Source organism: Lampetra planeri, chromosome 5, assembly GCF_965212315.1.
Source record: "Lampetra planeri chromosome 5, kcLamPlan1.2.h2, whole genome shotgun sequence".
NCBI classification, from domain to species: domain Eukaryota; kingdom Metazoa; phylum Chordata; class Hyperoartia; order Petromyzontiformes; family Petromyzontidae; genus Lampetra; species Lampetra planeri.
Window position 1 is genome coordinate 12431983 of NC_136111.1, and position 26955 is coordinate 12458937.

General features: G+C 42.2%; 1 protein-coding gene across 1 annotated transcript; it reads left to right on the forward strand.

Moving 5' to 3' along the window:
- The first annotated feature begins 781 nt into the window (after positions 1–781).
- On the forward strand, positions 782–24185 carry NPLOC4 (NPL4 homolog, ubiquitin recognition factor). Its single transcript, XM_078594458.1, has 17 exons — positions 782–884; positions 3037–3117; positions 4286–4398; positions 6730–6996; positions 7954–8002; positions 9661–9755; positions 10308–10431; positions 10667–10846; positions 11424–11510; positions 14212–14283; positions 17108–17234; positions 17928–18088; positions 18637–18708; positions 19230–19325; positions 19741–19857; positions 21775–21877; positions 22292–24185. The coding sequence occupies exons 1-17, from the start codon at positions 873–875 to the stop codon at positions 22453–22455; spliced, it is 1920 nt and encodes a 639-aa protein (XP_078450584.1). The 5' UTR covers positions 782–872; the 3' UTR covers positions 22456–24185.
- Positions 24186–26955: the final 2770 nt, after the last annotated feature.

Below are 26955 nucleotides of genomic sequence, written 5' to 3' on the forward strand. Positions count from 1 at the left end.
TTAAAATCACAACCCTGCGGTCGTTACGCACACAGAGGCGATTATTCCGCCAGTGCGCTTGCGCAGTGTGGCGCCCTCGCGCGCGACGCACGACGGGAGGACGATGCGAAGAATCGATTTGAGAGGGAATCGATTTGAGAGGGAATCGATTTGAGAGGGAATCGATTTGAGAGGGAATCGATTTGAGAGGGAATCGACCAGCGGCGAGTTTTTAAATCGAACCAGAACCGAAATCGGTGTGATGATTATTCCCCCTTTAAGGAATTAAAATGATCGGCGAGCAGCCGCAACGGTCATGAATAAATGAAACGCGCAATTTTGAAAGCGACCCCCGTATATTGCCTAACGATTGATAAAACGTGCGCATACGTTTTAAATTGCTACACGAGTAAGAATCGCAAAATCGTCGCATCCTAAGCCAACGGTTAATGGCGGGGGGGTCAGGGGGGTTTGTTGAAGGGGTTGTTGAGGGGGGGATTGAGGGAGGGGGGTTGAGGGGGGGGTTGAGGGGGGGGGTTGAGGGGGGGGGTTGAGGGGGGGGGGGGTTGAGGGGGGGGGCTTGAGGGGGGGATTGTTGTGGGGGGGGTTGTTGGGGGGGGATTGAGGGAGGGGTGTTGAGGTGGGGTTGTTATGGGGGGGTGGGGTTGTTATGGGGGGGGGGGGGTTGTTGGGGGGGGGGTTGAAGGGGGGGTGTTAAGGGGGTAGTTGGGGGGGTTGTTGAAGGGGGGGGATTGGGGGAGGGGTGTTGAGAGAGGGGAGGGGGGGGTAAGAGAATCTGGAATCGAACCGGCAGCGGAATCGATCGCCGTGGAGGAGTCGCCGGGCTGAGCCGCCGAGAGGCCGCGAGTGGAGAGGCCGCGCCGCTGGCGACGATGGGCGACTTGGTGAGGAGCCGATCGGGGCGAGGGGGGCGAGGGGGCGAGGGGCGAGAGGGGACGGCGGCGGAGGCAGCCGCGGCGGTGGTTGACGTTGGCGGTGATGGTGGTGGTTGTTGTGGTCCTTGTTATCGTCGGCTACGTGGGCCCGAGGCAGCGATGATCTGGCAGAATTTAGCCACTCGGCGGACGCAGTCGTCTCCTCCTACTCCTGGCGTCCACCTCGCGTCCACCGACGTGTGGCCCACCACCTGTTGTGTCTCCTCCTACTCGTCTGTCCACGACCTCCCCGTGTCCTCTCACTCCCCGCCTCGTCCGCGGTGTTTTCCCCGTGACCACCCCCCCCCTCCTCCTCGTCCACCACCAAGTCCTCCTCCCGTGTTGTCCACCTTGTTGCCACTTGTGTCAGGGGAGTCGTAAGTTTTGTCTCGCCTGATGAGTAAGACGCATGGTCTTATTTGACGCTTACATTTGGCCTCTTACATGAGGCCATCAGTCTATTCCAGGCATCATCAGCACCCAGGTTAACCAACTCCAATTTCCGTGACAAGTGCTGTCTGCTTGGTACAGCTGCAACTATGTACAGATCATTTCGGAAGAGAAATGATCTGTACATTGTGTATTCGGCTACGTTTTCTGCATTCTGCTGGCCAGATACACAGCGAATAACATTGTATAATAACATACATTCCTGAGATGTCATATGTTTCCTACTCAATTTAACTATTTGAATTGTATCAAATCATTATTGCGTGTCTTGATGCTATCTCAAAGGCGCTATGTTTCACAGGCGGGTATAGTCTGCCCTGTGCTCATAGTAGAGGTGGGGGGGGGTGGTCGCTGTTGCTGTTTATTTTGTTACAAGTTGGGTAGATGGTCACATTTGTAACCGCGACACCGGCACATATGCCCTACTTTGTCGATTGGAGCGGTGGTACAACGTATTGGTTAAGTGCCCTATTGCTAAGCTATCAACCTGGTGTCTCGAGTTCGATTTTCGGCCACGGCAGCGGAAAGTGATGATGTGACCCCCCCCACCACCTTCGCCAACCCCACAATGATGGACCTGGTGAAGTATGGCACGAAAATATGAAATCGCGTGACCCAACATGGCTGGAAATTATTTGACAATGTACTGTATAACAAAAACCACGCATACAACTCTTTGAGCACGATGTCTGAGCAGCTGTAAAGGTTATTTCGATTTTCCACAGAGGGGAAATTTGCCGTTCATCTTCACAATCCTAAGTGGGTTTTTTTTGGTAAAACGGCATATATCGTGCTTTTTATATATAAACGATACAGTATGTGCTTTCATAGGGACAATCCATTCAGAATTAATGGTTGCTGATGCTTGTCTTGTAACCCTCGACATCAAAAAAACAGGCAGTACCGCAGATGTGCATCATGATTGATAAAGTTCGTAATTCATCATGAATATGTTAAGCTTGTGGACAATAGTGTTGTACTTGAGCCTCTGTGCGGTTAGTTTTTCCATTGCATGCAATCAGTGTCTCTGATTGCTGGGCATGCCAACTTCCTTTATGCCCGGTGACATGAGAAACCCAGTTCTGTACTTCTATGTTGTTGAGGGAGCATGCTCTTGTTAAAAAAAACTGAATTATTTATTATTTCCTTATGCATAGACAATTATTAAAGTAAGAATGCAAAGCACATACGTTAGGTCTCATTCGACTGTAAATAATGTATGTGTGGGTGGTGGGTATAAGGTAGTATTGTGGTGTAAACTTACATGCAGCTTAACCTAAGCTGTGCTGAAATTTAATAAGCTGTTGACAATGCAGACCTGCAGGCAGGCAACACGAGGAGATGTGTACGAGGGATATGAAACTGCTTCATATTTGATTGATTCTGAAGCTCTCAGATTTGGTGCTATATTTTCTTTGTCAATAAGTGGAATTAATATAGGGCAACAGTTTACATGCGAATTGATGTTTATCAAAGTGCTGCACATTACAACTTTCTTGTTTAGATCCACCCCCTAAAGCCATGCTTATTTTTGAACACCACATTCTATTTATACCAGTCTTACCATGAGGTGCATGTTCGGTAAATGCTTAACCTTGTAACGTTGTTGGATGGCATGAAACAACTTCTGTACATCTTTAAAAGGACTTGTATTTTTGTAACTTTTTCTTAGATCATTCGTGTCCAGTCTCCAGATGGAACCAGGCGCGTTCCGGTAACTCGAAGGGAGACGGCTGCAGATTTTCTAAAAAAGGTAAAACATGATTATAAATCAATTCTTCATGCATGCGTTGCATTGAGTGGTCTGGAAATGTGAATGTAGCTAGCCATATTTTGCATGGGCTCTTGTGTTATTGTAATAGGTGCTTTAAACGTTTCATATAAAATTTAAAACAGTACGGTAAGGCATTGTTCCCTTAAATGTCCGTGTATAAATGGTCGTTAACTCTGAGTGTACGCCACATCTGCATGGATGGTGCTCGAATCTTTACAGTTTTCGACAGCCTGCCAAATCACTTAAAGCCTGCGAATATAAAATATACATACTGAAATATTATCCCTGGTATATCTGAATGCACTTAGGTTTGGTACAATTAAGGTTTGTGGAACGGCTTTGGTTGCTCAAAAGTATACAGTACATCCAAAATTACACAGTACACTCAGTCCACATATGTAGATCAAATGCGTTGTACATGATCTGGGATGAAAGGGAGACCTGGGTACAATACACAGTGGTACGCAAAGGCGGATGTCCACAGTGAACAATATCCTCACGGGGGTGCACAATAACGCATGCTTCTTGGATTGCATCACCATGTAATGTAGGTATTTCACACGGATAAGTAAGGTAATGTTTTACTTAGCTAGCCATGTAGTATCACTTATACATCCTCAGATTGAACCAGTTGTAGGGCAGTAAATGAAACTTTGTTATCTTCATGTCATGGTGGTCATCATTATTACTTAACCAGGCATTCTAGAAGTTTGCCCTCAAACATTTGAGGACCATGTACGGCTCGGATGCCTCTTTGCGTGGGAATTCGAAAATAAGTCTTCGCAATGCCAGAACCACCAGCCCAACGTGCCTGAATGAGGCTGCTGTCAATCTATAGTTATTTCTTTAATGATAGCTTCCACTATTGAAGGTCACAAACTGCATGATTAGGCAATTCTGAGGTAATTTGTACAAATACTATACTGATCACCAAGTGCCAGCGTATTCCTTTTGTGCTGTACTGGAGTGAGGTAATAGCATTGTATTCATATGTAGTGGCTGTGAAATGTGTGTGTAGTTTTCACTTGCTAAGGTCTCTCTTTAATATTAAGATGTCATCCAATCAGTTTAATAATACGGTCATTTGGGCTTTAACAGTATTTCCACAGTTGCCTAAAATCAAATACATTTTGTATGTTCTCTGCAGGTGTCATCAGAGTTTGGATTCTCTGAAAATGGATTTGTCATATGCAAGAACCGAGACAAGAGCGGCGAGATCAACCGGAAGTCCCGACAGTCTCTAATTGCACTGAATATTAAGTAAGCGGAATGTCCTTCTTGTTGTTGCGGTCTTCAGCTCTGATTCATATCATAGCAGGTCGTATCCACTTTTTAAAATGTATTTTATAGGCACATTGGCATGTTTATTTCCATTATCAAATGTCGTTTTCAGGAATCAGTTCAACATGCTCTCACTTACCTCTTTATTCTTGAATTCATCAATTGTCACAGGTATACATATTTTGTTCTCTTTTTCAACTGTGTCCCTCCCAACAATTACTTTTGCTTTTGTTTATGAAAAATGGGAAAACATGTAAAATAAAACAATGCAAAGAAGCTAAGAGAAATACGTTCCGGGACTTGCACTGAGAAAGAGAACTAACATGTTATAGATGTCATTGACTTAAGAAAAGTAAGCGAGCTTGAACAGGACATCTTGCTATAAGATCTGATGGCCAATTGAAAAGCTGTTGATGGAATGGCAGTTAAAGCCGAGAACACACCTAAGAGGTGAATCAACGCGATGGAGTGATGAGATCAATTCACATGCATAAGTAAGATGGATTGTGACATCGCAAGACCACATGCGATTATAGTGTATTGAGGCCTTCATCCATTAGTGGATAGATCATAGCTGGTGATGTTGGTTATAACAACATAGCTTTACTTTGTTCAGAAATTATTTGAAATACATCTAATACATAACCCTTTAAATAGTCTTAGAGTTAAATACGTATAATGTTGGCATAAATGTTCTATATTCTTTTGTGTTTTTGAATAATAGTACCTTCTTAGATGGGCGTAGGACTCACCTTCCCATTCTATAAATGTATTAACCTGTGATCATGGGTTATGTATTTCTCGGCTTTAAGGACCATTGCTATCTTTTTTCGTAGTTTTAAAGTTTTTTTTAATATTCTGCCTGGAATAAAATTAAATGCCGTTAGTAAGTGTCGTTTTACTTGAGATTCTGTTGTGAGAAGTTAATTTCAAATAATAAATTAATGCACCGACAGAGCAATGAAAAGTATCTGCCTAATTACAGAAAGCTCTTGCAAGGAATGCAGTTTAATTCTAGACTCAATCACATAGTAATAACTGACAAATCTGCCACGGAAAGGGCTGTTTGAAATTAGGAAATACGCTACTATGTCGATGCATATAAAGTCTTTAACATATTGGAGATTTTCAACCCAATTGCTAATAATATCCTGATGAACCCATCGAAAGAATTGAGGAATACAGACTGTTGTGGTCTGGTCATGTCAAAAGCATTGGCAACACTCGTGGAAGGTGACGGGCAGAGGGTGACTGAGAAACAGATTAACTGATGGAGTGGAGGAGTAGGCATGAGAACAGACAGGATTGACATGAAAACAATACTGATAGATGGTGTCGGCATACCCTGGATTACACCCAAGATGCGATCCTGAAAACCAGAATGTAAATAAAAAGTACTTAAATCGAAGGATTTCCGGTGGATTGTAATGTGGTACTATACCTAAACATAGGATGCTAAGTAACCCATTGCGCATCTATAAATTTAGTACACATTAAAGAGACTAGCCAGTCAGGGATGCTGACGCTTGGGCACTTGAGGATATTTGGCGCTTGAATGTTCACCGTGGAATGTACATAATTTGGGGCTTAATGGTTAAGTTTGTAAGTCTTCAGTACATTTTGACGAGGTACACAGTACAGTGATCCCTCGTTTATCGCGGTTAATGGGGACCGGAACCCCTCGCGATAGGTGAAAATCCGCGAAATAGGATTGGCCCCCTAGGAATTTCCGTATGTGTGTGTGGGTACCAGAATGTTTAAAATATGTATATTTATACTTTATATATATATTTTACTTAAATCTATTTAATTATAAAACCTTAATATTATACATTCTCTCTCTCTCTCATACGATACGTATTATGGTGTTCTACACTCACCAATGACAGTAGTATCTTGAGACTTGACTCCAGTAATGATGACGACGATGACAATGACGATGACAATGACGACGATGACAGACCTGTGCAGTTCGATGAATGTGATGATGAATGATGATGATGATGGTGTTACTGCACAGGTATAATGAGGCCTTTAAATCAGTTTGAAAAATCCGCGATGCACTGAGGCCGCGAAACTTGAACCGCGAAGTGGCGAGGGATTACTGTACGTAAAATGGAATTCGGTCTCAATAAGTTGAGTGTATTATTGCGAAAGTGCGTAAATCGGAAGTGCGTAAAAATCGGGGTGTTACTGTATACAGTTAACTGCTGTCGGAAGTTTATGGGGCCTTCGGCATCGGTGAAAAGGCTGGGCGGGAAAATAATAACTCATTGGAAATCTCCATTTGGCTGTCCTTTGTGCGAACAGGCATGGAGATATGCTTTACCTATTTCCGGACTCAGCCATGCCCTCCACGTCCGCCGAAGCCATGGACACAGGGGCAGCGGTGGGGTCGGTGCGTGGCTCTGTGTCGTTGCTGGCCCAAGCGGGCCCCAGCACAAGCACGACACTTGTAGCCAAGCGACAAGGTTTTCCCAATGCCCAGGCTTCAACACAGGGCATCGTGGAGGAAGAGATTGACCAGTACCTGTCGAAGCAGGAGGGAAAGATCTATCGCAACCGCGACACTCAGCTGTGAGTCTGCATCCCTTACTGCTGCGAGTGGTGTTGTTGGTAATGCTGCACCATTACCTGCCTGATTGTTAGTTGTATTCATATTGTTGTTAATCAGTATAGCACTCTTGGCAGTTCAAAGCCCATCACGTCCACTGAGCTATGAAGTGAACATTACGGGCACCTTAGCTATCTCTGGCTAGCATAGGAAATGTTCTGCCAATTTGAATGACTAATTTGGAAATTGCCCTTCATGAAACTAAATTGTGTAATGCACTTTTATTGCCGCGTAAGAAATGCATGAGCAGACCTGGTCAGTTTTAGCATTGTCATCCTTTCGGCATGCAGTAATTGGAGTGCCATCTTAAATAATTTAGCTATTATCATTTATTTGTAGATCTGTTTATAAAGTGATATCTTTATGAATGCATCCAAATAATAGAGCTGTCATAAATTTAACGTCAATTTAGCTGTCTGAAATTTGTTCAAATGGGAAATGTCCTTTGATTGTCTTTAGAGCATTACTAAAATTAACAATGAATACAAACAGCTGAGTCAACCTTCTGTGTGACATGTGTTGATGCTATTCCTGGAAAATACTGCTGTGTACTGCGGCATGTATGACGTGTTTATTTCTGTGTTTGCGTCGAAAGTAGTTTTAAAAATTGCTTATAGCACTGACTTTCAAACTACAAAAGCTAGTCCCAATATAGCCTCGTTTTCCTTGAGTGAGGGCTATCTGCATTTGAATACTGTACGACATTTAGTTTTTGTATTGCGCATTGAATGTTGAATCCTGAGGCTTTAGATGTATGACTGTTAAAATAGTTTTGAAATCTGAGATGTTTTTGTTATGAAAAACTTTGCTGTTGTTGCTACTTTGTTTTACATTGATTATTATAAAATACCTATTAGTAGAGGTTGCACTTTGATTACAGATTTTGGGATTCTTATCTTCGTGTTTCATTTCTTTCTCAGTTGCCGCCATGGACCGATGGGAAAGTGTGTGCACTGTGTTCCCTTGGAGGTAAAGCTTTTGACCTGCACGTGTCAGATTTACATGATTCAAATTAAATTCCACTATGTGGTTGAGGGATCGAACATTGGCATGTGTGGTTAGTGCAATGTGCTATGAATCAAGTAACCTGAATAAATTGTAACACGTAGGCTTTTGCGTGTTATATCTGAGCCAGTCCTACGATGCCTCTTCACCAACCCACAATTAGCAGCATGGTAAATTATGGTAAAACAACCTCCTTTACCAACACGGCAGAACGAGACCTTCATTCAACAGTGGCTGTAAGTTAGTATTATGGGATTAAGGGAAGATCATATTGTGTTTTAAAAAACATCCCATTAGGTTTTCAGATTTGTCGAATTTGTTAAATTCACAAACAATCTAAAGGTCACCACTAAAGTTAAAACCAGTTTTGCTCCTTGTTATTAAATGTGGTGTGTATATTTTTCCTCTGTTAGCTAACGTTGTGCAACAGTAGTTTATGTGCACTGCACCGTGAACAAAGTGATGTATGAAACCAGTCCTGAGCTTCCTTTAAAACCGCACTGACCAGCATGGTTAGGTATGGTAACAAAAAATTCATGACCCTACATGGCAATGTGAGGCCATGTAGCAGTAGAATGACAATGTAAATTAGTATCTGTTTATTGACTTATTTGATTGGTTAAGTAGGATTACACTAATAAACTATATCTTCGACAAACTAGTTTTATTTTTGAAATGATTGAGCCCACTCACACTTGACTTTTAAAAAATTGTCTCATTCACTTGTTCAAGTTTACAGGAGTTGTTTGCAAAATGTCAGCCAATATATGTATTTGTATGTCCTCAGGGGTGGTATACACAGGCATCTAACCCTTCACCTGTCAGTCCAGTTATACAACCACTTACCATCTGTGGTATTTAGACATTGTCAACATTCTTAAATATGCTGTGTCGTGCCTTCCTAATTTGTATTTATACCCATTTAGAATTTTGCTGTCCTTTCCAATACAGAAGGAATCATATATTTACATTTGCTATGTTGATGGTGCGTAGCGGGTATTAAAATAGTATGAGGTTAATTAAAAGTTAAGTTCACAACTGTAATGTGCACGTACCTGGAGTGTGCCAACATATCCTAAAATCATCAACTGTTCTTCGGAGCAGTTTTAGACCAAAATGTACCATTGTCACCCGACATACTTGTTAAACGAAACTATATACACATATAGTCATAAGTGCATATTTTAAATGGTTAAAGTGGTTTTTGTAATTACGTTTCCCACAGGTGTTATCTGGGGTGGAACAATGGCATCATTGGTTTGGGGGAATCAATTATGAAGTAGGTGACCTGACCTAGATTCCAAGCCATGACTATCATCGGTGGCGAGTGATATTGGAACCAGTCCTGTTTCACCCCTTCACCAACCCTAAATGATGAGCGTAGTGAAGTATGGTCATACAACCCCATGACCGACATGGCGTGGTTGAGGCCTTCATCTCGAAGTGGATTGACAAAAGGTCAAATGGCCTGATAATACACATTTTGAGATATGATCTGGTGTATAAAGACCCTGTACAGGGGGTTAGGTGGACCATTACACTCTGTGTTGAGTGCTGCATTATTGGATAACATAGATTGATCACTGACTCTCACAGTTTCCCTTGCTGTCTCCTCCTCACAGCCATTTGATGAAGACTACTTGAACCACCTGGATCCCCCAGTCAAGCACATGCCCTTCCATGCTTACATTCGCAAGCTGACGGGTGGTGCCGACAAGTGAGTGTTAAAGGCAGAGACATGAACCGATTCCTGGTACACCACAACCACTCCAGTCCGCTTTTGCATTTCAAATTTTCAGTTGAGACATTATGCTTGTGTCCTGCTTCAACGAGTAATTTCAATGTTCTGCATTAACAAAGTGTGTTCAAACAGAGCAAGCTTGTTTTGCTTATCTAAAATGGAGTATGTGTCTCTTTTAAGAGAGTCCTTAATTGAGCTGTTGCATGTGGAAATAAATCCAAGCACAGGTAGTTGTTGAAACACTAAAGGTCTGAACCCACCTTCTTTATAGCCATCTCCCCGTCACGCCACAGCACAGCAGATTTGGAATGTTTGTACCTACGTGACAGGCCAATACTTCCCTGCAAGTTCTGGATTACAGGCATGAACTACCATGCCATAAATGTTTTGCCTTTGTCGAACAATTGCTTATTCTGCTTGTTCCAGCCAGTGCACGCATGTCTGTTGTGTTGTTCTGTCATCATGCAGATTCCACAGCTGGCGCACTGTTTACGACATTGACCTTTTCTTTTGTGCCACTCGTGCCAGGGGGAAGTTTGTTGCACTGGAGAACATCAGCTGCAAGATCAAGTCTGGGTGTGAGGGCCACCCGCCATGGCCTGATGGTATCTGCACGAAGTGCCAGCCGAGTGCGATCACCCTCAACAGACAGGTACTAGGGTAGTTGTTTAAAATGATCTGCGCAAGAGCTTGCAATGCTTGAACTGGGTGGATGTCATACTTTTTCAGAAGTTACCCGAGTATAACCCATTGAGCAATGAAGCTCTTTTTTTCAAAGGCAACTCGGCAGACAACGGTAGCAGCAACGCATCCATCTTAAAGATGTGTATGTTTTTTATCTTTTGATATCTTTAGCGAATTATCTTGTGCATGTACATCGTGTGTAGAAATACCGCCATGTGGACAACATCATGTTTGAGAATAACACGATTGCCGACTGCTTCCTCAACTGCTGGCGGAATACGGGGCAGCAGCGCGTGGGTTTCCTGTACGGCCGCTACGTGGAGCACAAAGATATCCCCCTGGCCATACGGGCAGAAGTCGCCGCCATATATGAGCCTCCGCAGGTGAGGACTCACTACTCTACCAAGTGTTTGGATGGGGTATTACGTCAAAAGTTTGCCTTTAGGAATTTCGGTTAAACAATAAAGTATTCGGTCACAATTAAGCAAGCAATCACTGGAATTTGTAATGCCGGGAGGCCTGTGGCAATCTCATTGGCCTCCCCTACTCACCAGGAACCCCTATATATAGGACCTGGTATTTGGTGTCAACCACACATTCACACCACGTGTCCAAAATGTAGGTGGCAAACCTTCAGGATAAACAAGGAATATGAGGCAAGAAATACGTAATGCAGTAATTATGAATGTGTTCATCAGTGAAATTAATTGTGTGTTAAGTAGTCATTCGCTTGTTCTGAACCAGCAGCCATTCGAATAGATTTTTTTTTTGTTCTTAGCAGTATTCTACTGATTCACAGTATCTATGTAGAGAAGAAAATTACCTTAAAACATTAGGGATTTTAAAAATAAATGAAATGTAGGTTTGCAGTGAATATGTGTAGAAAATATATATCATGTTGTGTTGCCCACCACTGATTGTTGGGTTTTTTTATACCTATTCAACCTCCATTAAGCACAGAAGGGCTCGGAGAACAGCTTGGAACTCTTACCTGACCCACGTGCTGATGTGGTCGATGAGATTGCAGGAAAGCTGGGTCTGAGAAAGGTAAGTGCCGCATCATTATAACCACCACCAACACTGGCTACATTCTTAATTTTTGGAGCTTTCGTGACTGCAGGAATTATTCTTTGGTTCTTTCGGTTAAGTCACGTCTAAAGATAAAATAATAAATTAAAATAATAGCGACGTTTCGATTGCAACACAAGCAATCATCATCAGGCATAAGAGAAATAGCAACAAAAATCTAATTAGAAAACTATAGACAGACATACAAGCAGACAGACATCACAAGGACACACAGAGAGAGGACACATATCGGCACAGAGAGAGGGGTCGTTTCTGTAAACGGTCCCTTAAATATAGGGAGGGGGGGCGGGGACGGAGAGAGAGAGGGGGCAGAGAAAATTAGCATATCAATGAGTGGACGGCAACGTGTTGCTGCTGCGCAAGTAAGATGACGACGTGGCACGGCACGCAAGCTTGAAAATTAGGAGAAAGACACACTAAAATTAAATAACCTCGCAAAATGTCGAAATGTGATGTAATGCAACACAGAGAGTCGGTCAACACACAATTAACGCATAGCCTGGTTGATTACGTATTTCAAAGATTGCTAAGTTAGAATTTAAGTGTGAACATTCCAAAGAGAGGACACAGGCAGAGAGAACAAATAGCCAGAGAGAGAAAAAGATAAGCTTAAAACTTCCCCGTAGAAGTGGTTCAATCTTAATTTTTGGAGCTTTCGTGACTGCAGGAATTATTCTTTGGTTCTTTCGGTTAAGTCACGTCTAAAGATAAAATAATAAATTAAAATAATAGCGACGTTTCGATATTTTGCGAGGTTATTTAATTTTAGTGTGTCTTTCTCCTAATTTTCAAGCTTGCGTGCTGTGCCACGTCGTCATCTTACTTGCGCAGCAGCAACACGTTGCCGTCCACTCATTGATATGCAAATTTTCTCTGCCCCCTCCCTCTCTCCGTCCCCGCCCCCCCCTCCCTATATTTAAGGGACCGTTTACAGAAACGACCCCTCTCTCTGTGCCGATATGTGTCCTCTCTCTGTGTCCTTGTGATGTCTGTCTGCTTGTATGTCTGTCTATAGTTTTCTAGTTAGATTTTTGTTGCTATTTCTCTTATGCCTGATGATGATTGCTTGTGTTGCAATCGAAACGTCGCTATTATTTTAATTTATTATTTTATCTTTAGACGTGACTTAACCGAAAGAACCAAAGAATAATTCCTGCAGTCACGAAAGTTCCAAAAATTAAGATTGAACCACTTCTACGGGGAAGTTTTAAGCTTATCTTTTTTCTCTCTCTGGCTATTTGTTCTCTCTGCCTGTGTCCTCTCTTTGGAATGTTCACACTTAAATTCTAACTTAGCAATCTTTGAAATACGTAATCAACCAGGCTATGTGTTAATTGTGTGTTGACCGACTCTCTGTGTTGCATTACATCACATTTCGATATTTTGCGAGGTTATTTAATTTTAGTGTGTCTTTCTCCTAATTTTCAAGCTTGCGTGCCGTGCCACGTCATCATCTTACTTGCGCAGCAGCAACACGTTGCCGTCCACTCATTGATATGCTAATTTTCTCTGCCCCCTCCCTCTCTCCGTCCCTGCCCCCCCTCCCTATATTTAAGGGACCGTTTACAGAAACGACCCCTCTCTCTGTGCCGATATGTGTCCTCTCTCTGTGTGTCCTTGTGATGTCTGTCTGCTTGTATGTCTGTCTATAGTTTTCAATTTAGATTTTTGTTGCTATTTCTCTTATGCCTGATGATGATTGCTTGTGTTGCAATCGAAACGTCGCTATTATTTTAATTTATTATTTTATCTTTAGACGTGACTTAACCGAAAGAACCAAAGAATAATTCCTGCAGTCACGAAAGTTCCAAAAATTAAGATTGAACCACTTCTACGGGGAAGTTTTAAGCTTATCTTTTTTCTCTCTCTGGCTATTTGTTCTCTCTGCCTGTGTCCTCTCTTTGGAATGTTCACACTTAAATTCTAACTTAGCAATCTTTGAAATACGTAATCAACCAGGCTATGTGTTAATTGTGTGTTGACCGACTCTCTGTGTTGCATTACATCACATTTCGATATTTTGCGAGGTTATTTAATTTTAGTGTGTCTTTCTCCTAATTTTCAAGCTTGCGTGCCGTGCCACGTCATCATCTTACTTGCGCAGCAGCAACACGTTGCCGTCCACTCATTGATATGCTAATTTTCTCTGCCCCCTCCCTCTCTCCGTCCCTGCCCCCCCTCCCTATATTTAAGGGACCGTTTACAGAAACGACCCCTCTCTCTGTGCCGATATGTGTCCTCTCTCTGTGTGTCCTTGTGATGTCTGTCTGCTTGTATGTCTGTCTATAGTTTTCAATTTAGATTTTTGTTGCTATTTCTCTTATGCCTGATGATGATTGCTTGTGTTGCAATCGAAACGTCGCTATTATTTTAATTTATTATTTTATCTTTAGACGTGACTTAACCGAAAGAACCAAAGAATACTGGCTACATTAACATTGTAGCACCCATGCCAGATAATGTGGATGAAGGGACAGACGAGGCTTGTCACGCACACATGCTTTGTTATCTGTCCAACTAAGGGATACATGTGAAAATAAAAATGTGTAAAGTTATTGTTTGTGCAATAGACTTGGAAGAATCCAATTATTTTGGTTGTGAGCGAGACTGAATAAATGCTCATCAATACGTCTATAACTCCTGCTTGTACATTTTGCAGGTCGGTTGGATTTTTACTGACTTGCTACCAGAAGACACAAGAAAAGGCACTGTAAAATATATTCGGCACAAGGTAATTTTCCTTCATTTGGATGCCTCGCTTTGCCACTTGTTTAGTTACATTCTCTCGCAAGCCCATTACCAAAACCGGTTGGTGGGTGTGTGATGCCTGTTGGGTGCCTTTATTGCCTGAGTGGGTCATAATCCAGGTACCTGGGCTGGAGTGATTGGAAGACATGGGCCAGATCAACTCAATAACAATAGGAGGCTGCTAGACTTCTATGCAGCCCATTGGCTTGTAATTGGCAATGCGCTGTTCTGGCATAGGCGAATCCATACAGCGTCATTGATGCATGCTGGGTCCAAGCACGAACATCTGCTAGACTATATACTGACGGAACACCGGATGCGGGCCCATGTCCTTGACATCAGCTTGTCGTCTGTAAAATGTACCTACCAATCTTCCACTGTGGATGTGTGTGTCCACCTAGAAACCCATTCAAATCTGCACTGACTTAATCTCAGCGAGATGATGATTAATGATTTCTGTGAGGTCTTGGGGGAGGGGAAATCCCTCATCTCAAAAAACATAATAGGGCAAGGTAGGGATGACCCTGCTGGGGCTGCGATGCCTCAAATATTAATCACCCCCTGTGAGTGGCTGGCAGAGTTGCCATCTGTTGAGGATGTATGGAAGGTGATCCAGAGTCTGAGACCAGCAAAAATGCAGGGCAAAAATAATCTCCCAAGCGATCTGCTGAAAGAGGGTGGTGTTTGTTTTGAGACTGACCTATATGACATCTCTAGCTTTACTACCCGGCTTCGCCCGGGACTTGGATTCTTGTCTTGGATTTATACACGGCACGGCCTACACGGAGGGTTGGGGGGGTATGCGTGACGTCAGCAGGCACACATTGCGTAACGCTGCCGCATACAAAAGTCTATTTTTATACTTGTTGCATTGTGTACAGTCTGGAAACTACCTACATGCCAAATTTCAAGTTTGTTGCGTGTCGGGAAGTATGCTAAACATTTTGAACAGACACACATATTCACAAATTTCCCTTTTTATATATATGGAAGATTACAACAGTCTGGACCACAGGACGAGTTCCACACAATTTGAAGAATGCCCTGGTGGTCCCTTATTTAAGAAGGGGGAATGCACAGACTAACAACTATAGGGGTATCTCCCTCCTCAGTGCGATGGGAAAGGTCTTAACCAAGATTGCTCAATCACCTTGGCAGGTACACTGAGAAGAGGCTTGTTGAGCGCCAATATGTTTTCAGGCCAGGGCAGTCCTGCACAGATGTCATATCCTCTGTTTGCTACAGCAGAGGTATAGGGAATTCCAACAGCATCTACATCTCTGCTTTATTGACCTAGTCAATGTATGTATGTATGTTGAACTTCTTTCACACCATACGTAGCCAACCGTGCTAATCGGAGGTACGGAGGAAGGACAACAAACGCATATGATGCCATCAATAGGCCAGGGCTCTGGGTTGTTCTTTGTGCTTTTGGAGTCCCTAACTCTCTGCTCACGCTCATTCAGGACCTTCATGATGGTTGGCAGGTCCCGGTAAAGCTATGTGAGTGGGAGTCAGAACAATTCCCTGTTCACCTTGGGGTGCGACAGGGATTTACCCTGGCTCCTACATTATTTAACATCTTTTTAGACCACGTAGTTTGAGAAGCCTTCCATGGCTGTACCGGAGGAATTTCCATCTGGTACAAATACAATTGGAGGCAAATAAATTCCAGAGTGCAGTCGAGGGATGGTTCCCGATTGGTAAATAATAATGATTATAATCTGATGATTGCTGCTGACTCGGTGAAGGAGTTGGAGGTGCTGCTGCTGAACCTGGAATGTGCTACTAAGAGGTGGGGCCTTACCATCAGCCCCACCAAAACTAAGCACCTGCCTGGGTATTTTGTGTCATTCAACACTCCACCTCAATTCCCCATTGGTGATGGATCAGTTGTGGAGAGATGGGAGAGGTTACCAAATCTGGGCAGTGTGCTTATGACCACCTCTGGTTTTGACAGCAGAGGTCTCGCTCAGAATCAGTCGAACGGGGGATTATCTTTTCATCGGCTGCATAACGCTGTGTGGAAGCGACCTGGTCTGTCGCTCTACACAAAGCTTCGGGTCTTCTCGGCGACCGTCATGTCCTCTCCACTATACTTGCAAAACTTGGATCCCCCCTAATGGAACCTATCTGCTGGTTAGAAACATTCAGGTTGGCCAGCCTACAATCCATCCTGGGTTTAACCAGACTGAAATGTGTGAGGAGCTCACTAATCCTTGAAATATCTGAACACAGTGCCATTGGTGAGTGCCTCTGGTCGGCAATGCTGCGGTGGATTTGTCATGTAGCTTGCATGCCGAGCCACTGCATAACCAAACAGCTTTTGTTTGGCCGGATAGAATGGGGCTAAACGGGCATGGCACAGGATAGAGAAGAGATTAACTGATTTGGTACATGAGGATATGGAGCTGAATGGACTTGCTGATGACTGGAACCAGTAGTATCAAGATTGGCCTCTGTGGAAGAGGCTCGTAAAGGACACTACTGGGCAGTTGGAGGCAGTCGTTCTCCAACAGCATATGGCAGAGGAGTGATGCTCGCAACAACGAGCTGAGCGCCGGACAGCTAAAACACAGCAAGTTACGTGGCCGCAAAGTGCACATAGCCTGGCACAAACGCCGTGGTGATGTCACCTCCACTTAGTGGCAAATGATGGTTGTTGTTGATCTGTTTACCAATTGCATTGCACTTCAAAGGGGAGAATCATTTTCATGCATGTTTTCTCTTACCACAAATATCATTACAGGAAGTATTGAAAAACTAAGGGAACTTGTTACTGTTGTTGTTGTGTGCATTGGGAACAGGACTCTCATTTTATGAGCGCAGAAGAGTGCATCATGGCTGGAGAATTTCAGAACGCAAATCCCAACCCCTGCCGACTCTCACCGGACGGACACTTTGGCTCCAAGTTTGTGACAGTCGTAGCTACTGGTACCTGATTTATTATTTTTTCCCCAATTTTAAGATTGATTAATTTAATAGCTGTGATATTTTGCATAAGTGTATTGGGTTAATTTAAAGCAATACTGTTCAAACCAGACATGTTTAATGGACTTCTGTCGGGTAAGTCACAAAGTCTCCGATTTTTGTATGATGTAAACAGGTTTATTGTGTTTTTCCAAACTTGTATTTCAGAATGAACGCTTTCCCATTCCGTTGACATACATGTACATCATCAATTTTATCTGAATCCTTTCCGATGACATGTGTACGTAAAGTTTTTTTTGCTTTTGTGTGCTCATGAGACGCAATATCTATTTGGATCTTTCTAAGAGCATTACAAAGATGGTTACCGCATCGCGCGCTTTCAGATGCCCTTCTGTGGCCGTCTGGAACACTTAATTACAATATTAAGAAGCCACTGGAGCTATGCACTTGTAAATCTAGATTGAAAACTAGTTTCTTTAGAATTGCTTTTTTGTGTTTAGCTTGTTTTCCTTCCCCGCACCTCCGATTAGCACTTTTGGCTATGTACCGTGCGAAAAAAGTTAAACATACGTACAACCTGAAACTGTCAACTCGCGATACCTGAGAACCTGGCTTAATTAGAAATCCAGATTTGAACTGCAAATCAATCCCAGCGGTGCCTGCTCGGTGTTCATATGATTGGGTTTTTTTTAACAGGGGGCCCAGACAATCAGGTGCACTTTGAAGGCTACCAGGTAACAAACCAGTGCATGGCGTTGGTGCGAGACGACTGCCTCCTACCCACGCGCGACGCTGCCGAGCTTGGCTTCGTCAAGGAGTCGTCCAGTGAGCAATACGTCCCGGACGTGTTTTACAAGGTCGGTTCTGCACGCCAGTTCCCCTGCAGCTTTATTCCCACACTGCGAGGTTTTTTTAATGATAAAGTTCTGATGGTACAGTGGCAGTTTTTTGGAAGGTCAAGTGATATGGACATCTCCTTGTTTATATTCTGTTACCTGTTCAGGACCCTCACCAGTGTAGTGAAATATTATTAAATGTTCCTCATGGCCCGCAAGGTGTGGGGAAGCCCTTATCCAGCAGTGGTTTGACAAAAACGGGTTGTACATGTGCCGTATTTGTTTCGCAGATTGGTGAAGATAACCTACACAAGTAACAGAACAAACCGACTTGCATTATGAAGCATGGTCAAATAACTCACAAACTGCCTCTATTTTAAAATGCCTGCCGATGAATATAATTGACAATCGATGTATTATGAATCTTTTCAGCTGTACGAAAAACACATTTTTTACATTTTACAGTGAGCATACATATTTATTGTACAAAGTAATTGCTACCTTAATGTTGCTCAGCTTGAAGTGTATGGAAAAAAAAGTTGTGCCCACTTTTTTTCACTTGCGATCAGGACATAGACAAGTTTGGCAATGAGATCACACAGCTGGCTCGGCCACTTCCCTTGGAATACCTGATCATCGACGTAAGTGTTCACTGCTGTTGCTTTGTGCCGATATAAAGCGCACACCAGCACTAATTAATGAGGGATCAATATGAAGAGACCTCAGAAATGTATTATGAGAGCAAAGATTAATTTGCATGGACAAAAAACGGGTTAGGATTGTGGCTGCATCTAAATCACCTGGAATGTACCCGATTTCGTCAGATCTCGGGAGCTTAGCATGGTTCAGCTTGGATAGTGCTTGGAGGGGTGTAGGTTTGTGAGCTGCAGAATGTAGTACAGCTAAATCCATTGTTGTACTGTACTTATATTCTCCCACTTTGATGCGTCTCGCCTTCACCAACCTATAATGAGCAGTGTAGAGCAGTCTGGTCAAATAACCCCCATGACCCACAATGGGGTAGGCAGACCCTGATCCAGCAGTAAGTTAACAAAAAGTTAATTAATTTAAACTTCATTTAATTTTGCTTATTTAATGAGTGTGAGACTTTTATGATCGGTTAGAATGCACCATTGACGTGTGTTCCCTCTTCACTGTTCAGATCCCCACAACGTTCCCGAGGGAGCCACAGTACACATTCAGCACAATTACAACACAGTTTCCGATTGAGAACCGGGAGATCACTGGCGAGACACAGGTAAAATCGCCCTGGCATTTACCGTGAAGAGTGGACACTTCACAGGCACCCCTCAAGTGCTGTTTTTATAATGCACTATACAATATATCTTCTAGAACATTTGGGCAAACTGCTTTTCATCATAAAATATTTATCTTGTACATTAGCCTTTTCTTATACCGATAAGGGTTGAGCATTACATACATTCTACGTGTAACCATTTCTAAGATTGCATTGTTTTTTAATAGAATGCTTTTGCGATGTGTTTGTACGATATGAAAAATCTACCTTTGTGATTGCTTTAAAGCTAGCACATTGATGCCAATGAAGTATGTCAATATCAGATGATTGGATTTAGGCATTTAGGCAAAGCAAAATATGCCTGCCTATGTGCATTTAATAACCTGATTGTGTCCACCACCATGTTTTGTTACAGGATTTCAGCAGCCTCGCAGATTACCTCGCACAGCCAGGCAGCAAGAGCCTTCTGGAGACACTGGCCAATTTCCATCTGCTCATCTTTCTTGCCACAAACGATGTCATGCCTCTCAGGGTGAGTCATGGAAACACATCGTGCAGGTGCAGCAAGGAGGAGCTAACAGCATTTAATCGAGGGGCAGTGGTTGTGGCTGCCTTCGTGTAGTTATTTTGGAATACTGGCAAACTACTACTCTGCTGGCATCGTGTCAATCAGCCAACACATTAGCAACTGTCCATATACGCTGCAGTGAATGTTCGGGTAGTAAGATGAATTCTATTAGACCAAAACTGCTGATGATTAAGTGCAAAAGATTAAATTATATCTATATTATGAGCAAGTATGTGTTTTTTGTTATCAAACTTAAATAATTGTGGATGGGTTTGTGCATTTTTGGGTACATAATCAGCAGCACAGTGAATACGTTTGCATTCATTGTTTGGAAAACATTGAAATAGCTTTTCAAAAAGTACCAACTTTTCTAATTGACAACACGACTCGTACATTGTAAGACAAATTTGACTTTGGTAAACTGTACCAGATGATTGACTGATGATGGAATTACATAAATAACAGACGGTATTATGCAATGTTGAACCCAGCAAACTGAGTTTGATTCCCAGTGATATCTAACGTCAGCGGTGAGTGATATCTTAATCAATACTTCTTTTACGTGCGAATTTGGCCCTCAATAAAGTAGGCATCAGTGCACATTACAGCAGAACGGTACAGGGGGCATAGAACGGGAATGAAAAAAGAAACCCATCACCGGGTGAGCAAAATAAATTGAAACCGCGTGGAAAATGAAGTGCAAACTTGTGCGACGAATAGCATAAGAAAGGAAAGTAGTGAATGAAATAAATAAGTAAATAGGGGGTTTTTCCCACTTAAAATTTAGAATTTATGGGAAGGCAAGTCTGAACAGATGTCTTGTACAGACTCCAAAATTGAAAGACACTTGGAGCGTTTCAGATGTCCGGGGGCAGGGTCTTCCAGATTTTTGGAGCTGCACTCGAAGTCTCGTCACCTCAGTGTCAGGTGAAAAATCCTGGCCTGTGCAAGTCTTGCCGATCCTGTGGAACGGAGTGTGTATATGTCCGAGGATTGGAGGGAGATGCGGTTTTGCAAGTAGATAGAGACCAAGCCATGCATATCTACATTAGTACAGCAGTGAACTGTTATACAGTCAACCCTTTCCACGAGGGTTACTTTCTTAAAAATGCTCGCGAACACTGAATTCGCGAACGCAGAAACCTTGTTCCAATGGGAAAAATAGGATTACGTTCCAGGTACGAGTGAACATAGTGGGGAAATAGTAAATGTTTATTAACAGTGACTACAATAAATAATACGTTATAAAGAAGAAGACGATGATTTGATGACAAAAGATGGTGATAAATTCAGGAGGATGACTTATCCAGAGACGCAGTTATTTGATCATGCACGGTTGTCATTCTAGTACTCTGGGGAGTGCTAGCTACATTACTTTCCCTGATTGTATTGGCATTCTTTTTAATGGACCTCAATCGACTCATTTATTCTAAAATGTATAAACGAGTCAACTGTAGCACATATAAAGTAAAAATACACAATAGCGAGTTCAGAGCGGGATTACTGCAAGACTTGAGGATTACGCGGGCAGAAGAGGGGGTGTGCCCAATCTTCGCAAACAGTTTCAAATGTAAAATGCTGTGCGCACCTCCCCGGTATCTGGTCTGGCACGATGTACACTTGCGAAGACTGGAGTCCAACGGATCGTGAATAGGACATTAGTATACATTTATTAACTCGGAAATATGCAAAACTCGCGAATCCAGAACTCGTGCATAGCGAGGGTTTACCGTACTTATTTCCATAAACAACCGAAGCACTTAAGCTAGACAAATTTTTTAATTGTTGGTAATGAGATTTTGGCACATTTTTTCCAAAAATACAGGTGAAAGGGAACATTTGTTGACATGTGAATTGTGTCTGATGTATTTGGGTGTGCAGGATCATATGGATCTGCTACTAGATGCTGTTAAAATGAATGATGAAACGCTGGCTCATCACTTTTCTGAATCGGAGCACTGGGCGACACTTGATCAGCTCTGCAGTAAGTATAAAACTAATTTGGCTGTAAATAAGTACGAATATGAAGAATTTTAGGTCTCGTAAACATACTCTTTATTATGCTTGATTATGCCATAACTACTTACATCGATTCAAAGCATCCGTGCATTCTGTACCATCAAACATGAAATCTAAAGCATTTTGAGAGTCAAAACATGAAGGTTCCCATAAAATGTGCAGTACCATTAAGCAGACTGATCTGTGTGGTGTAATTAATCCCATTGTTTAATTTCGCTTTACATTATAGGGGGCAAATGTTTTTTTCTTATGTACTAGGCTAATATAACAAGTGTTCACGCCTCAGTTTACTTACTCATCAGTCCAACGTGCCCCTGTGGATTCGTGGAAGGTTGCTGATTGCGTGTGTGTCCCACGTGTGCGCACGCTGTGATTGTAGAGAACGTGATTGTGCAGCCGCGCGGTGGCGAGTTTGAATCCATGGGTGCTGCCGGAGGTTTCTCACAGTCCTCGTCAGCAGCAGTGTGGGCCTGCAAGCACTGCACATTCAACAACCCACCTGGCATGGCACAGTGTGAAGTGTGCAGCCTGCCCCGCTCTTGAGAGAGACTTTGCCAGGCACACGAATGCCATTGTAAAGGCCAATGCAGGCACAGGCTTGGCCGACAAAGAACCCACTTGCAACTGCTGTGGCTGCTGAAAGCATGCGTGTCCTTTCTGCATTCAATCTGCCACACACAGGATAGTCGTTGCTTTCACGAAGTTTTTCTTTTGACGTATGTTCCCTGGAACATCAAAGCTACAGGATGCAAAAAAAAGACAAATCATCGTGTTGCCCGGTTTTCCTCCTAATTATGTTTTGACGGACATTCACAGCTGCAGCTCTTTAGTTTATCATATTTTTCCCAGACATTAGCAATTAAATGTCAACTGTATCAATTGGAAAAAAAACAACAGCATTTTATAACAATTTCAAGCAAAGAATGTTACATGATTAGTGTTGGTATTAGTTACAGACAGCTATAATCGAATTTTAAATTATTTACTTTACACGTTTAAGGCTTATTTACCAGCAGCTGTTATTTTGCAAGTGAAAAATACCTATTATTGAAAGACTCATTAATTCAGCAGTATCTCGACAGGGTGAGGTCATAGTGCTGCTGTAACCTCAATGTCTGGCTGAAACGCTGCCGTACATAAGTGAAAATTGGTGTATAGTAAGAGATTTGGCAAAAACGACGGTAACATTGCAACTTTATCATTGAACAAAAATATCACCTTAATTTGTTACTTCAGTGTTACATTTTAAAGATGTGCGTTTGTTTTATAGATTTCCTGTCAAACTAGTAATTCCTCCACCAGAAATAGTGGCAAGATGCGTGGGTTTGGTTGAAATATTTGATTTTTTTCGCTCTGTCATTCCAGTGGTTTATATGCGCTGGAGGGGCTATACTTCACAGCATTTGCACTTCCAGTAGTAGAGCTAGACCTGCGATGAAGTGCTGGGGATGCCTTGCTTATTGCGCCTAAGCCCATGTGACAATAGTAGAGAATAATTAACGAATACATCAGCGCTGTACATCGATACAAATTACACCAATACTACAGATCCACTTTTGTGGCAAGTTGAGGGGACTTTTTTGAAATTAATATCAACAATTCATTGTACGATTTCAAGAATATGTATATTTAATTTATGATAATGAAAAACTAGTTGATTTTTATTTTACATTTCGGTGTGTTATGCAGGAGACATTCTGTAAATGTAATTTTTGATGTTAAATTTGACATTTCTGAGTACCTTATCTCCTTGGCAATGTGGAAGTCACCGGTGTTTTGGATGTTAAAATGTCCATGTTTGTAGCAGTTTGTCAGTGCATTATCGCACCTCGGATTAGCATGGTTGGCTACGTACGTTGCGAAAGAAGGTTCAACCTCCATACATTCACCAGCATGTGACAATGACTAGCATGCACCATCAAAGTGATGTCTAATAACCAGTTGAGTTTGTGATGCATAAGATCAAGCTTAAGACACCAGCTGCACGGTCCACCGAAGGAATTAGAACAAAGAATAAATCGACCCCATTGTGTTACAAATGAGAATTTCAATAAGAGACTTTGTAAAAACTAAGTTGACGTCTAAATTTGACACCTTAAATATATTCATCGCTATGAATTCTCCATCCATTGTACTGCTTTATTTATGTATCCCTAAAGTGGTCTTTTGGGCGAATTCCGTAAGTGAATGCTTGTTTTTTTTCTGCTAAAGAGTGTCTAGCTCTGCTACTGTGCATTTCCTTCAGGTTGCTGAATAAAGAATCCTTTAAATGAGTGCATCTTTCTTTCCTGAAAATAATAAACATCGAGTGTAATGGTTGTAGGAATATGAATTCCATAAGGTGGAATTATAGGTTAACCTCTGGTGTCTCAGATGATGAATACTTCCTCTTTGGTTCTTTCGGTAAATTCACGTTGGTATAAAATAAAATAAATCACGACGTTTCGGGCACAACACAAGCGTCCGTCATCAGGTGGGAAAGCATGGCCTGCTGCTGATGCAGACTTTTAAAACATGGCCTGCTGCTGATGCAGTGCTGTTGATGCAGACTGTTTTAAAACAGTTTGCATCAGCAGCAGACCATGCTTTCCCACCTGATTGACGCTTGTGTTGCGCCTGAAACGTGATGTATTTCCTTTTATACCTACGTGACTTTACCGAAAGAACCTGCAGTTACGAAAGCTTCAAATCAAGATTGATGAATACTTGTAGGAAAAGTTCAATTGTTTGACAGCATTTTACGAAAATAACTCTCCGTGATTTTCTGCTAAAATGACCATTGAGACGGTGCTCCTTGACAGTCCTGGGTCAGTGTGGAAATTACACATAGCTATGGTGTGGGCCAGTTTCCTGCTTAGACAACCACTGATGATTTACCCGAAAAGTGGTACGTATTTCATCGACCCCAAAAGGATGATGGGCTGAGTCAACCCCATCCAGGATTTGAGCTTGCAACTTTTTGATCGTGAGCCACTTCCATCACGGAGCTACCTAATGGACTGTTTTACAGTACAGTGCACTGTAATACAATGTTTCTTATCCATTCAGTAAATGGTATCAACGAGACTCGAGATGTTGATATTTTACAATGTTGAAAAGGAAGTTCTCTTGTGCAAATGTGTTCAGGTGTAACTGCAATACAAGCACTTTCCAGTGGGGACAACCCAGAGATTTATGTTCCCACTCGCCCCTTGTTAGCATGTTTAGATTGCTCTTGTTGGTCTAGGCATGAGTGGCATTTGGTAGAAACCGTTTGATCTTTATTTAAAACATTAGAGTGCTACTTTTTAAAGTGACATTAATGTCAATTCGATTTTTTTCATCCAAGCTATTTTATTAATATTTTTCTTTATATGACTTGCATTTTATCATGAGTACAATGTTATTTTGTCCGAAAAATGTCATTAATTAAAGTGGATAGACCAGTATTTGAGAAAAAGACTTGGCATCCGCAACTTATAAGTGTAACATATTGTGCATTTGATTTGCCTGTTGTGTTCACAGTACAATATTTATAATTATTTACAATAACTTGCCATTACACTTGAACACTTTAGGTTTATGCCTGTTGAACATTGCATCCTAAAGTGTACACATTCCATACGTCCTCATTTTCATGTCTAAGCTATTAGAGCGCACATGCTATGCAAGTTGTAACCAATGTGACAATCTGTAGCCAGTATTGTATCCTAACTAATGCAGCCTTTACCGCTGTTATAAGATAGGGTCGTATTCACAAATGGCTCAGAAAATATCTGCGTAAATGTTTATATAATGAAGGCAGGTTTGTGCTCCACAGTATACATTGCTAAACCGATGTAGTGATTGAAACCTACTGCATGTTGGCTCCGTGTGTAGTTACGGGAGGCATATTTTTTAAAAAACGAACGTCGTTCATTTTTAAATCCTTTATATTAAGTTCGCTTGCTTGCTTGCTTGCGTGCTTGCTTGCTTGCTTGCGTGCTTGCTTGCTTGCTTACAACCGTGCAAATCTTTCGGTCGTTTTTAACCCACTTCCCGTGATCCAATCGAGCTGACATTTTCCACACAGACTCGTTGTGCGAGACAATTGATGTTCGTGAAAAAAAATTCCCAAAATTTTACACTTTTTAGGCAAAAAAAATATTTTACATATATTCAAATAGAACTCATTCATGGCGTAACCCCTCCACAGGCCGTGGCGGAGTAGCGCAGTTGGTAGCGCCCTCGCTTCCCATGCCAAAGGTCGCGGGATCGATCCCCGCGTCCTCCACAGGCGAATATATTTTTAAATCCTTTATATTAAGTTCGCTGCCACGCATATAAAGGTTTTATAGTGAAAAACTTTGTTTTTACGGGTTATACTTATTCTATTAATTTATTACAGCATTGTTACCCGGATTACATTAAGCCCTTAAAACCAATAATATCCCATATGTTTGTGTTATATTCTCATGCACGGTAGAAGGTTTGTAGGTTTTATATTGGAGATACCGTAACAATGCGGCTTCCTGTATTGATAGTTGTGCAGTAAAGGCACTGAATAGGTCCAAAACTCAGTGCTGTCCGATTCACTGCGGTACCATTTCACATTAAACTACTACCGTTAAAGCGTTCAACACGACCTTATCACTATGAGATCTCTTTATCATTAGCGTCGTTGTGGAGAAGATAAGTAACACAAATTAGCAAGATAATTCACCTTCCATAATTTTGTCTTATTGCATTTTTACAGAGTACTATATATAATTGTGCGTCGATCTTGGACACACCATATCTGGTGTATTCGGTAAGGTCCTTGCCAATGAACATCTGGCAGTTTTCCAGCAATAGTTGAGGCAAGCATGACTGCTTATGATACACCGAATGTCGAACTCGGTCCAGAGTTTACTTGTCTTGAATCAACGCTGCTGAAACGTGGCTTCCGAGTGACCGATAGAACGTGTTTAAAAACAAATACTTTTATTACGGCTATGGGAATGGGGCAAATTGTCTGGGCGTTTGCGTTGTCACGGCCGCGCGTGCACGGAGAAGGTTGCCCGGCACCACGCCAGTGAAGAGCGG

Bases quoted from the DNA above. Each gene is read 5' to 3' on its own strand.
- NPLOC4 (XM_078594458.1), top strand. The intron at 6,997-7,953 runs GTGAGTCTGCAT...TTTCTTTCTCAG, and splicing joins CGCAACCGCGACACTCAGCT to TTGCCGCCATGGACCGATGG. The intron at 18,709-19,229 runs GTAAGTGTTCAC...TTCACTGTTCAG, and splicing joins TGGAATACCTGATCATCGAC to ATCCCCACAACGTTCCCGAG.